Genomic DNA, 13,384 nt, shown 5'->3' on the forward strand with positions numbered 1-13,384 from the left:
CGTCTGAAGTGACGGTGGTCTACGGAGAGATCCTCAGTTAGACCAGACAGGTGATAAACAACTAGCAGGACCGCTTCTTTAGCACCAAACAACCAGAGTATCGGTCTGCTGGAGCTCTGTCTTCTTCCCGCTGTCCGTATGCACAGCCAGGCATGGCCGAGCGGCAGGACACTGAGGTAACAGCAGCTTCGCCCCGCAGGGAGACACTCAGGAGGTGTATTGGTGGAGAAAGAGCACATTTACTAATGCGTATCTGCCTCTACACAAACTCAAAACTTGACAAAGTTCCGTACAAAGTGATGCGAACCGTGCAAACGGCATCTATTACAGCTGTGTTGACACATCTGGGCGGGTTAGAAAGTTATGCTAGCGGCGCGTTAGCTCGGCGGCTAGCAGCGCCTGCTACAGTGTTGTAGGTTGACGTGATTTGTGAGGTCAGGTCAGCGGCTACATGGACGTGTGGACATGTCCCCGGTGTCTGGCCTGTGAGCCAGAGGTCTCAGATGGCCGCAGATGAGACGGGGGATGTGGGTGATGTAGTTCACTCGCAGCCCCGCCGGTCTGGTCTGGTCTCGTCTCATCCAGCAGCAGATCAGTGGAGGTGATGTAAGAAACGTCGGGCTGTGTTGTCAACACTGAGCACGTGTTGCAGCGGCTCCACTGGATCTGACAGCCGGCGGATCAGTGGGACCGTCTGAAGGACTGGGCGCATCAAGGACTCGTCGTCTATCTGTTTAAAAGCTGAGGTTGAAATGATGCAGCTGCACTGATGTTAGCTCCCTGCTAACAGATCCACTGCACATAGATACACATTAGACTGAAGCGGATACTGCTGCTCACACAGGATGTAGCAGTTATTTCCAGTATGAACAATAAGCTGTTTAAGCTCTTTTGGTCAACTGGATTGACTATCCTTTATTAAAAGTTCCTCCAGTTTATATTAACCAAGGGGATCAGTTTAAAGCTTTTATCCACCATCATATTGGATTTTTTTTTTATAAAGCTCTTGGTTTTTATTAATAGGCTAATCATGAATCCTACAAACTCTATTTGTACCCTATTTAGCTGGTTGTTTTATGTCTTGGTCTTTATTTACTATATTTTCTGATCTATGAGAGTCAGTGATAAATTCCTTTTGAGTTTAATAATTGCTACAGTATTATGGCTGGCAAGAATGTGATCTTAACAGTTTTAGCTCAAGCTTTGTGCCAACAGTATTGTACTGTTATGCCTTACTTAGTTTACCATAATGTTTTAACATACAAACATGTTGTATTTATTTTTTTTATTTTTTACAGATTATTTTTATTTCAAGTGTTTTATCCAGTTGTAGGATGCACTTGTTCACAGTATGTAAACTCCTCTAGAATATCTACAGAACAAGCTTTATGATTTCTTATTCTGTACATTTGTTGGATTTTGTTTTTATATACTATATACAATTTACAGTGTTAGATTCAATGTAAAGAGGATGAATTTACCACTCCTTCTGTCCATGGGCTCATGTGACCTCTTCCCACACTTTTATAAACATTCACTCTAGCAGAGGTTATGCAAATTCTTTTTTTTATGATATCTATTTTGGCTTTTAATGCCTTTATTATGATAGGACAGTGTGAAGGACAGGGAGTCAGGAGAGAGACTGATGAGGGGTAACATGCAGCATGCATACATAGATAAAATGTAATGCACGGTAAGCTGTGCATTAAGAGAGAGGTGTGAATTGTTCCTGACTTCTTCATGCATGTTGTGATGATCAGGTGGAGGAGGCCGACCAGATCTACCTGCTGATGAAGGAGGAGTACCGCATCTCCAGGAATGTGCGTCTGGCGTGGTTCCTGGGGAAGCTGAACCAGGTCATCTGGCCAGCCTCAGTGCCTGAACTGGTGAGTAGATCCTGCTGTTGACCACCCGCCTCATGGTGGCCCACCACCACCACCACCAGCAGCAGCGTGGACAGTGGCTGATGGTTTAGCCCACATGTTTGAAATGACACATGGAACTTCTCAGTGGCGTGTCAGTGTTAACTGGTAGCGCACTGCTGCTTTTCACTGGTATTTCTCACTTCTGCTTATTATGGTGTGTTTGTGCTGTGTCATATAGCTCATGTTTAGCAAAAAAATTTTTTTTATTAGTTTTGGAACTCTTAACCTTGAAACACATTCAATTCTAAATGAATTAATCATCAGCCATACATTTTATGGCCACATCATTTACAACCAAGTCCAACTGAAATTAAAAATAGAGCACACCCCTGGTCACACTGTGTGCACCTACTAAACAAAATATGTCAGGCTCCTATAAAAATAAAGCTGTTCTATGTATAGTCTACGGCTTTTCTATGCACAAATTGTATGTCACAATTTTCCGAGAAACCACTGAGACAACTTGCCTCAGTGTAATATGTTTGCTTTTTCTACCTATCCTGCAAGCCAGCTTTAGTTTTATGACATAAATAGTGCAGGTTGGATTTTTCTACTTTAAAGGCAGAAATAGAGACGACAGTCAAGCCTTGAGTTCAAATGCTTTGGGACAGTGACACATGCAGTTGATTTTCTACAGAACTCCCTCTGTTGTGGGAGGTATGACCCTAATTATACCAGAATACAACATCATATACTGTACTACTAAGAGCTGGTGTATGACAACAATACAAAGGTGGCATACCACTTTTATATACTGAGAATGTACTGAACGAGGAGCTGGTGTTCACTCTCAGTGTCACTCCAAATTTATTGTGACAATTAAAAAACAAGAGTGACTTTGTCGCCGTTGTCTGTCACTCAGACTTGTTTCAGTTGTTTACTCAGTCACTTAAAGGGGACATATTATGCTCATTTCTGCTTCTTGACATGGTACCTTGATGTATAAAAGTAATGTGAGTAACGTGCTTTGGTCAGAAAAACCAAAAGATTGAGCACAGCTGGGTTCTCTACACACCAGTTTCACAGCCCTGCTCTAAATGGTCGGTTTAGAATCTTCGCTCTGGTAGCTGAGGTAACCATGGTAACCATGGGAGCGAGGGCTTGAATATTCACATCACCCGGCTTGTGATGTAATAAGCCCGGTGAAATTAAAACGGCTTGTTCAGAGACAAATTTTCTGATTATGGCAGTTTACAAAATGTTGACGTAGTTGTCAAAACTTACGTTTAAGGAGTGAGGAGGCACTGGATACGCAAATACACATACTAAAGCTATGAAAAAGTGAGTTTTGCATAATATGTCCCCTTTAAATAATGCATTATTTTGTGAAACTGTGTCATAATTGCTGGGTGAAGTCATGATGAAGTGTCTTCTGCGGTCACCCAGTGACCCTTGACCGACAACATTCAATCAGTTTGGCATTCCAGTCCAAATGAACATTTGTGCCAAATGTGAAAGGATTTCTCTTGAGGAATTGTGAAGATATTGTATTAGCAAGGCCAAAGTAATGTACGGAAGTGTATTGCATTCACTTAAAAGATTTGGTTTGTTTTTTATGAATATTTTTCCCAGTTTTTCTGACAAATTTTTTCCATCTTAACAAGATTTCACCCACTGCGGTCAAGCCTCCACTTCATCATGGATCTTTTAGATCTATTAGATCCATATTTGATCCATGACATGCATATGCTCCACTTCAAACAATACAGTCGAGATATCCCCAGCATAGTTTTGTTATAGGCCTATGTTTACATAGAGCGTGTGTTTCCAAATAAAGGTGATCTTCCAAAACGGATTCAATTGCATGATTTGCAAGGTGATGTAGATTTTCAAAGGAAAAGCCCACATTTATTTCTCATTTTCACTATGTACCCTGTAAATTCAGATTGATATTGAAAGGAGACTACCTGTTATTACAGAACACCACTTCAGAGAGTGTCACCTATATTTTGAAATCAGTCCATACGTTACTTGCAGGTGGGAGCTTCTCGCAGGATTTTGAAATCTCGTTAAGTCAGAAAAAAAATGTACTCCTGATATTACTGAAAAAAATTACCATGAAAAACTGAAAAAGAAATACTCTGAAAAACAGACAAAAAAAGTACTCAGAAAAACGGAAAAAAATAGTCAGAAAAATAAATTACTCGGAAAAAACAAAGTTTTTCTTTTTTTTTTTTCCCCAAGTGAATGCAATACGCTTCCGTAGTAATGTTTGTAGGGCCACTGTGATTTAATCATAACATAACATAACATAACATAACAATACATAACAATACATAACAATACATAACATAACATAACATAACATAACATAACATAACATAACATAACATAACAATACAATACATAACATAACATAACATAACATAACATAACATAACATAACATAACATAACATAACATAACATAACATAACATAACATAACATAACATAGGAGCTTGGAGGTCTTCAGTGCTGTGCGATCAGTTACTGACATCATGTTTGTCATTTACAGCTGAACTCGGAGAATGAACTCGACCTGCTGAGCATCTTACCAAAAGGATGGCAGCCGGACTCCTCCCCCACCCTGTACCCCTACATGTTGATGCCGTCCACTCGTGCCACCTTCCTTGCCCGGAGGTACCGCTTCATCATCGAGCTGGACCTCAGCCCCTCCACCGGGATCGTGGTGAGACTCAAACACAGCGTGGTCCACTGTTGGCTGAACACATTCAACAGATGAGACTGTGGAGTGTCATCAGGGCTGTTTTTCCCAGCAAGCACAAATTCATCATTACATTTTTGTCAGTTATTTGCTTTATAAGTTGGTCATAGTTGAAAACTATTCTTTTTGTACCTAAAATAACAGTAGAATATCCAGTGTAAAGCCTTATCTGGTTTACTACATGCCAGAGAAAGAGTGTAGGTCAGTGTGAGAGCAGTGTCGTCCATGGATCACTTTAAATTGAATACACCGGTGTCTGGAATTTTTAGAGCAACTGTCCCAGTCTTCATCAGCAGTCATCATACAGATCATTGTCCAGGGCTTACTTTAGATATTGTGTAAGGTTGTGTGATACAGACAAGTTTCTTTCAGCCAGAGGTTGGGGCTGACTCAACGTTTGGTATATTTGTGTGGACATCATCTCTGATCTGAAGGGAGCAGGGCTGACAGGACTTACTTAATAAAGGCAGACAAAGTGCTGTTGATGTAAAGGCCATAGTGGGGATAGATGCATGTTCCGCAAATGAGAGAAACGTGCTATCAGTAAGTGATGGGGGAGGGAGAGTGTAAACAGGGGGAGGGGAGGACAAAGTACACCTCATGACATGAGACAGAGCAACATTTGACCAGAGGATCTTTACTCTAACACAAGCCGAAGATGTTCCATCAGATTTTTTGCTTAAAGTCCCCCTAAATTAAAAATTGTCCTTTGAAATTATTAACATGTCAATGTAGTGTTTGGGTTCTGCTACAAGACATTTCAGCAGCAAAGTCGCTAATGCAGCCACAACTGAGCATTTTAGATTTGAAAATGCAGTTTCAAAGCCAGAGTCTGAAAAAGTTGGATTCAGTTTTTCAGCAAACAGTCGGGATTAATACGTCATAATCCCTAGCAACCAATCCCGTTGAATTTGTTTTGCATCTCATTTGTTGTTCACTGTGATGTGATCTACTTGTACAGCTAGATGTTCAACAATAGTATCATTAGTTGCCGTGGCCGCGAGGTAAAGTCGCCGCCTTGGATGCGGGAGACCAGGGTGCGAATCCCAATGCAAACCTCGTGTTTTGACATCGCTCTTCCGTTTCCCCTGCCCCAGCTAACGCGCACCGCCGTTACTTAGCAACACGATGGCGGTGGGTGGGTGCGAGTCATGATGCATTTGCATACTCATGAATATTAATAGAATCTGGATTTTTCAATGAGGGAGAAATACTAGACCTGTTTTTAGCCTCTTTGGCAGTTCTTTTAAACAACATTTTTGTGGGAAAGCAATTTTAATAAAAAAATAGTCATAGCAGAGCATTTTTACAAATTTTAAAATGCCTCTTTAGGGGGACATTAAGTTAAAGTACAGGGCTACTTGATTTTGTGACATCACTAAGAAATAAACTCAGACAGTTGTAAATACAAGCTAAATCCATGTGTTAGAACACAACACTTCTATATCAACAAAACACCTCTTTCCTTCAGATATTACCCGAACGTCTGGCTCCCTGTTGGGTTTACGTCTCCTTAAACAACAACTTCTGGTTTGACATGTTAAAATTCCAAGCCATCTGAAGAAAAGTCAAACGCATCATCCAGGTGTGAAGGATTTCCAGACCATGTTTTACGCTAGATTAAACACTTAAATCAGTAGATGGATATATTATTGAGAGAGTTAAAATTAAATTCACTATCCAAACCTACCTGGCCCTATGTGTAAAAGCCATTGCCCCCTTTGTTAAATCATGAACTAACTGTGATAAACTTAAGTTTTTTGAAAGCTGAGTTCAATTTCACTGTCCACACTCAGGCCTGACCCTGCCAGACCTGTTGAATCAAGAAATCACTTAGAACCTGTTTGAGTGAAGTGAAGGAGGCTGAGAGATCTCAAACAGCAACACATCTAAAGAAAATTAAAGAAAAAAACAACATCATTGACATCTGTCACTGTGGAAAGTGTAACAAAGCCATTTCTAAAGCTTTGGGACTCCAGAGAACCACATACTACATACTGTACCTGTCCACCCAGCTGGACAACAGAAACACTTGTATTTGCACTAGGATGGTACAGTCCCATCAGGTTGGTCTGTCTCATGCTGGAACCTGTTCAGCTCACAGATCCAAGAGCTCAGCTCTAGAGAATGCCAGTTGGCTTCTTAGGCGATCCTGATTCCTGAGTGGGTCCCTCCCTGAACACTTGTTCCTGTCTAATTCTTCCATTCATGGAGTCCAGCAGTGCCAGAGCATCCATCATGCAGCAGTAGCCCACACATGGGTGTACCACAGTGTTGAGCCCGTATTGATCACAAGTAGTGTTAACCGCCCTCACACACACAAAGTTTAGTGGCTTAACACTAATATTTAATTTATTTCAGTGTGTCTCAGTGTACGTTCGTTACCTTTAATTGTCGGTGCAAGCTAGTTTTAGAATGGCAGAGCAGAGCCGCGAGCTGCTCAGAGCTATGCTACAGAGGCTAATAGAATTTCTTGGTTTCCTTCATCAAACTCATCAAATACACAATCCAACAACTCCAAAACGCTCTGGTGGACAAGTTGTGACCTGCACATTCACCACGCTATGAGATAATAATGAAACATTACGAGACAGAGTTGTTTTCGAGGCAAATGCAGAGACTGCTTGCTGAAAAACTGCCTCCAACGGGAATGCGCATCAGCGGTTTTGCATGAATTTACCTCTAAAACAACTCCATCTCGTAGGGCTGTCACTTTTTATTTATTCGATTGTATCCGAACGATTTATGGGTCATTTCATATTCGTTCGAACCTAATTTTTCTAAAAAGTGACAGCGCCACTGTCTCGTAACATTCCATTATCATCTCATAGCGTGGTGAATGTGCAGGTCACAACTTGCCCACCAGAGCGTTTTGGAGTTGTTGGATTGTGTATTTGATGAGTTTGATGAGAGAAACCAAGAAATCCCATTAGCCTCCGTAGCGTAGCTCTGAGCAGCTCGCGGCTCTGCTCCGCCGTTCTAAAAATAACTTGCACCGATAATTAAAGGTAACAAACCTACTCCCAAAACTATAGGGATTATGGCAATGGGCCAATTTGCCAAAATGTTGAAATATCACTTTAACTGAATATGTGAGGGGTCTCAATTTAAATTTCAGTTCCACACCTCACCATCCGCTTTAGGAGTTAGTGAGCATGTGAATTCTGAGTGAATTTGAGAGTGTTGTGTTTTGTTCTGTGTTGTGTAGGACGACAGCACCGGAGAGATGATCTTCGATGAGGTTTTTCACGCCCTGACCAGATGTCTGGCTGGTCTGGCTCTACCATTCAAAGTCCCTGGAACCGATCAGCTCTTCAAGCCCAAGATCTTCATCACCATCTTAGCATACTCATCGATTATCGGCCTCACTTCCCATCAGGTCGGGGACAGAAGCTCGGGCGTTGTCCTTTATTCAGTTATTTACTGTAGATGTTATTGCAGACTTGTGACGGCCTGGTTTCTCCTGCAGGTTTTGGTGCAGGGCTGTCAGCTTGATCAAACAGACCTGGATGAGTTCCTGCACCTCATCTATGACAAGCTCAGAGCAGTAGAGAACAACATTGCAGACGTTCTGCATCAGCAGCATGAACAGGCAAGTACACAACAAAAATATCTACGCAGTCTTTTACGTACGTGTTGTAATTTCTGCCATGAAGCTAAAATTAATTCAGCTACTTAGAAACTAACTCTGGTCACTTAACTTGACACATGATACTGTTCAGTTATTAATTTATCACAAATCAAAAGATTGTTAAAGGTTGAATATGGAGAATGAGCAGAATACCACCATCTTTTGATCAAGATAGGAATTGCAACAAAAGAAAAATAATTCCAGCAGTTGGTTGGTAGACCGTTGCTAAGTATAACACACTGTTGCTATGGACGCCGCTCTGGTCAGAGGAGACAGAGAAGAAGAACTCTGCAGATATTTACCTTATGTTTAATGTTTTACCTTTATTGAACTTTATTGAAAACAAATGCACACGACCAGGAGGAGGCTTAGCAAAACAGTGGAGACGTGACCCCCAATGCGGCTACTGGCTGGTACGAGACAGGGAGTCATTGTCGAGCCTGTCAAAATGTCTTAAATTACTTAATTCAGACTAAATATATTTTTTATGGAAAAGCAATACTTCTATTCTGCACCCCTCTAAACACCCTGTGGATGTATTATTTTTGAAAAAATATAGCTTTTGATAAGCATTCTCCATATTCAACCATTAACAATTTATATTGTATTAATTGATGATGAAGAAAGGTAAGCCTCATCCTGCATCAGGTACTGCCACTTATAGAATCTAACTCTAAACCATGCAAGTCTGAACCAAACTTCAGTCCACGTCACGAGGTGCATTATGCTGCACTGAGACACAGGCAGGACACTGATGTCAATGAGGGACAATTAATCAGCGTATCATCGAGAAGTCCCGTCTCAAAATAATACACCAGTTGAAGAGTACGATCTAAAGTAAAAATGTACAATATATCAGCTGGTCGGAAAAAAGTTAGTTTATCTCGAACTAGGAGGAGGAGTACAGAGGAGTACTGAGTGAGTTGGGTAGTTCCAGGTAGCTCACACTAACCCCAATAAACTCAGATCAGTAGGTATGCTGCTGACAGGTGGTACCTGTTGACTAACCTCCCAATGTCACCATCCACTGGTCCTCAGTGTTGCTGAAGACGTACGCCGTAACGCCTATGTGTTTCTTGTCCTGTGCCTTTAGTCCGTGGAGCCAGTCCAAAACTCAGGTCTCCATAGCAACAAACTGGATGACCAGTCCCACAGGAAACGGGGCGTCTCCATGGTGTCAGCTGATATGGGTTTGGTCAGCATGGTTCGCCAGGGCATCCTGGCCCTTCAGCTGCTGCCTCCAAACTCCAGTGCAGGTAGGTCTGCTTCTTTCTTTCTTTCTTTCTTTCTTTCTTTCTTTCTTTCTTTCTTTCTTTCTTTCTTTCTTTCTTTCTTTCTTTCTATCTATCTATCTATCTATCTATCTATCTATCTATCTATCTATCTATCTATCTATCTATCTATCTATCTATCTATCTATCTATCTATCTATCTATCTATCTATCTATCTATCTATCTATCTATCTATCTATCCTTATCTTATCTTATCTTATCTTAAGCCTTAGAAAGTAGTTTAAACCCAGGTTACTTTCACACAATAGAACATATTGTGACTTTATTAGACTTCATCATGAGAAAATAAAGTATGAAAATGAAGTAAGAATTGAATGTGTCTTGCAGGTATCATTGTAATCACAGACGGAGTGACCAGTGTACCTGATGTAGCAGTGTGTGAAACCCTGCTGAATCAGCTCAGGAGTGGAACCATTGCTTGTTCCTTTGTGCAGGTAAAGATGAGAACATCTTGATATTCAATGATTGCAGAAAGTATTCACCTGACACTGTTGCCAGTCTCCAGTTTGGTCCTTGAGGTGTATGCTGTAGTTTTGGGTTGGTATTAGCAGGGTCAGCCCTACAGTAGTGAACGTCACTGAGCCTAGAGAAGCTTCTGTTTCTGGACTGACCAGGAGCCGCAGAGGGGAGGAAGAGCACTTCCACTGCACTGAGCCTCTATTCCATTACAGCATGATAATTACTGTAACTTCATTAATATTTAAGGAGGCACACAGAGGCTTTGTACTAACTGCTATAACCAACATTGCATATCAAACTGAAGGCTGTGTGAGAGAAAATAAGAAAGACAATCTATTTAGAGGCGAGTCCTAAGTGTCGCTCTGCCTGGTCATTTTACAGTAACTGCAGTTGAAATCAGAGCCCAGTCCTCGTCTTTTATGTGTTTGATGGTTTTGTGAGGTGATGTCACAGTAATAGAATAAGGGTTTGACCAGAGGTGGTTGAGACAAACAGTATGTGAGGCATTGACCTAATCGGTGCCTGAAGATGTCCAAGGAGTAACAAGAAATGCTTATCCTAAAAATGACGTTATGCTGGAATTCATAAAAATGATTCTGTCTGATAAAGAAGAAAGCTTCTGTCATGAACAGGATTGTATAATCTTGATCCATAATGGAAGAGATATTTAGAAGCTTCTACTCTCTTCTTCAGGTGGGAGGTGCGTACTCCTATGACTGCAGCTTTGGATACATCCCCAACGTGGAGCTGATGAAGTTCATCTCATTAGCCACCTTCGGCTCGTACCTGCCAAGCTGCCCTGAAGTGGACCTGAACAGCCAGGAGATGAACGCCTACCACAAGGCATTCTTGACCTACTCCTTCCTCAAGACCCCCGAGTCCATGAATTCAGAGTACTTCTGTGGTGAGTCAGCAACACCTGGGGGAGGAATTGTTTGTTTGTTTACTTCACATATCAAAAAAGTAAAAAAAAAAAAAAAAAAAAAGATGCAAATTATAGGATCCAAGACAATAGTGAGGGGGAAATACTGAAAAAAAACCCCAGGGGCTTGTGGGGTGGCGTTCTCCGACTACAGTTCTAGGCTACTGTGCATACATTTGTGGGGTACAAGAACCTTTTATACATAACAAAAATAAACAAGGTTTAACATGATTTAACACACAACCATACAATGCAATACAAAAACTCAAAAAATGAATTATTGAGCTAAGCACTCACTCACACATATTTAAATCTTATTAATAGGTCATTAAAAATATAAAGACATACATAAAAAAATCTGAGGGCATATTTTGTTAACACATGACAACATCATTTGCAGTTGATTGAGTACTGATAAGAATATCAAGTAAAAATTGTGAAGTGAAAAAGTTGGTCTAATGCAATTAAGCAGCCGTCTTCAAATGAAGTACATTCCAGTATTTGGGAAATAGAAATCATAGAAGTCATCATCACTGCCACGTAATTCCTAAGTGCACAATAATTACAATAGAGTGCCCCAGGGCTGACGTCAAAACCCGGAAGTTTAGCATCGCGCTAGTTCCAGAAAAAGAAAGTGAATGGGATTTTGCATTGCATTTTGGATTACTTCAGAAAATCAGCTCTGTGGCTAAAACACAAGTTTGTGATACTTCCAAGTTTTGTTCAGCGAGATAATCTTCACATATGAAAACCGTTTATACCGTATTTGAAGCTTAAATGCGATGGCCAGAAGTAAAAAGCTAACGTTAGGCTTTAACGGACTACTACGCGGTCGCATGACTGACGTCACCACCACTAAGCTTTCCACTGGTTTCAGCTGCATTATTTTAAAAACATTGTATAATGGGGGAATGGCACTGTTTTCACTTGTTGAAGAGCTATAAATAACATAAAATAACCTCCATAAGAACACTCTACCGTGACTGAAACCATGGAAACGTAAACATACAATTCCACCGGAAGAGCAAAACCGGCTTCTGTTTGTGAAGTTTGGAAAAATGTGGATACGGACAAGAAAACAGTTACAACGAGTTGGAATATGGGATAAATGGAAATAGGATTGTTGAGTCAGCAAGAGCTGGTGAAGGCAGCTTCTGGTGGGCAGACTGGGGCATATACAGGGAAGGTAGGGAGAGCAGGACAGCTTCATAGTGGTTCATGAGCAGGGAGGGCAGGCGGGTTAACAGCAGGGGAGAGGTCTAAGACTATGGCAGCATGGCTATAAACAATGGTTCTGGCTGACCTGCCCCAGCCCCATAAAAGCTGTATGATAATAATAATAATAATAATAATGATGTTTATTGTGTAGTTTCCCAGCACAAACTCTTCAACGAGCACCTGGTGTCGGCCAGTGGAAACCCTGCCCTGGTGATGAGGAGGAAGAAGCACACGGAGAAAGAAGTCCACGCTCATCTGATCAGCATCGTGTCCGTGCGACTGAGGGAAGGTTACACCATCAGAGAGATCAGCCTCACCAAAGGTACACACCCGTCTGCAGCCCTTTATCTCCGTGGATAAATGAGGTTCGATCCCCGTCGGTAACGAGGCTTCTGATCTCCGCAGGTGGGACTCAGCTGGAGGTGAAGCTGGTGTTGTTATGGAAACACAACATGCATATCGAGTACCTGGCGGCCGCCTGCTGGCCCCTGGACCCCGCCAAGAGAACCACGAGGGTGGAGGTGACGATGGAGGGAAGCTACGACATCCTGCATGACATCAGCTGCACCCAGAGGAAACCCATCACCAGCCCGTACCGCACCTCCGTCATCCGCCGCTTCTGGAACACGCTGCAGAGGTGAGGCCGGAGTCACCGCCTCGGACCGGTTTCACCTTACATCCCTGTTCATCCAGAGTCGTATAGAATATCAACCCTTTATGTGAAAGTTTGTCATAATTAGGGGTGCACGATAATTATCGGCCCGATATCAGGAAATCATGACGTCATTCTTATAAGTCTGATAACATAACAAATAGCCCTGATAATATAATATAATATAATATATATATATATACATGCACCTACACCTAGGCTATATATAATTTTTTGAACTTGTGGAATGCACTTTTTCGCTTAGTATTTATTTTAAATCCTGATGCAAAATATTTGCATCAGTTCTAGAGACCTTTATATTTATAACAATACATAATGCACCTTATTTAAATAGATGTTCATGTAAGATATCAAAAAGTTTTGTTTGACATCTTTTAGCAAATGTTTGAAAGGCTTGCTAATAGAATATCTTCATTTAAAGAGTCAAAACTGTTTTTGGTTTTGTTTATAGTATTGATATCACGATCTTATCTTATCCTATCTCCAGGTATGTTATCGGTATTTGTATCGGGCTTTGGAAGCAGAAAGTTATCGGTTATCGGTATCGGTTTCAAAAAA

At 41.3% G+C, this 13,384-nt stretch overlaps 1 protein-coding gene across 3 annotated transcripts in view; it reads left to right on the top strand.

Moving 5' to 3' along the window:
- Positions 1 to 13,384, top strand: part of szt2 (SZT2 subunit of KICSTOR complex) — a 96,497-nt gene continuing 83,113 nt past the window's right edge. For all 3 annotated transcript variants that reach the window (XM_083970689.1, XM_083970690.1, XM_083970691.1), the window contains exons 1-10: positions 1 to 176; positions 1,761 to 1,886; positions 4,421 to 4,594; positions 7,839 to 8,009; positions 8,100 to 8,222; positions 9,355 to 9,517; positions 9,882 to 9,988; positions 10,707 to 10,917; positions 12,305 to 12,475; positions 12,559 to 12,790. In XM_083970689.1, the coding sequence (XP_083826815.1) occupies positions 153 to 176; positions 1,761 to 1,886; positions 4,421 to 4,594; positions 7,839 to 8,009; positions 8,100 to 8,222; positions 9,355 to 9,517; positions 9,882 to 9,988; positions 10,707 to 10,917; positions 12,305 to 12,475; positions 12,559 to 12,790 (1,502 nt within the window). In that variant the 5' untranslated portion in view covers positions 1 to 152. The remainder of the gene's footprint in view (positions 177 to 1,760; positions 1,887 to 4,420; positions 4,595 to 7,838; positions 8,010 to 8,099; positions 8,223 to 9,354; positions 9,518 to 9,881; positions 9,989 to 10,706; positions 10,918 to 12,304; positions 12,476 to 12,558; positions 12,791 to 13,384) is intronic.

The sequence above is a fragment of the Trachurus trachurus genome, assembly GCF_905171665.1.
Source record: "Trachurus trachurus genome assembly, chromosome: 4".
Taxonomy (NCBI): Eukaryota; Metazoa; Chordata; class Actinopteri; order Carangiformes; family Carangidae; genus Trachurus; species Trachurus trachurus.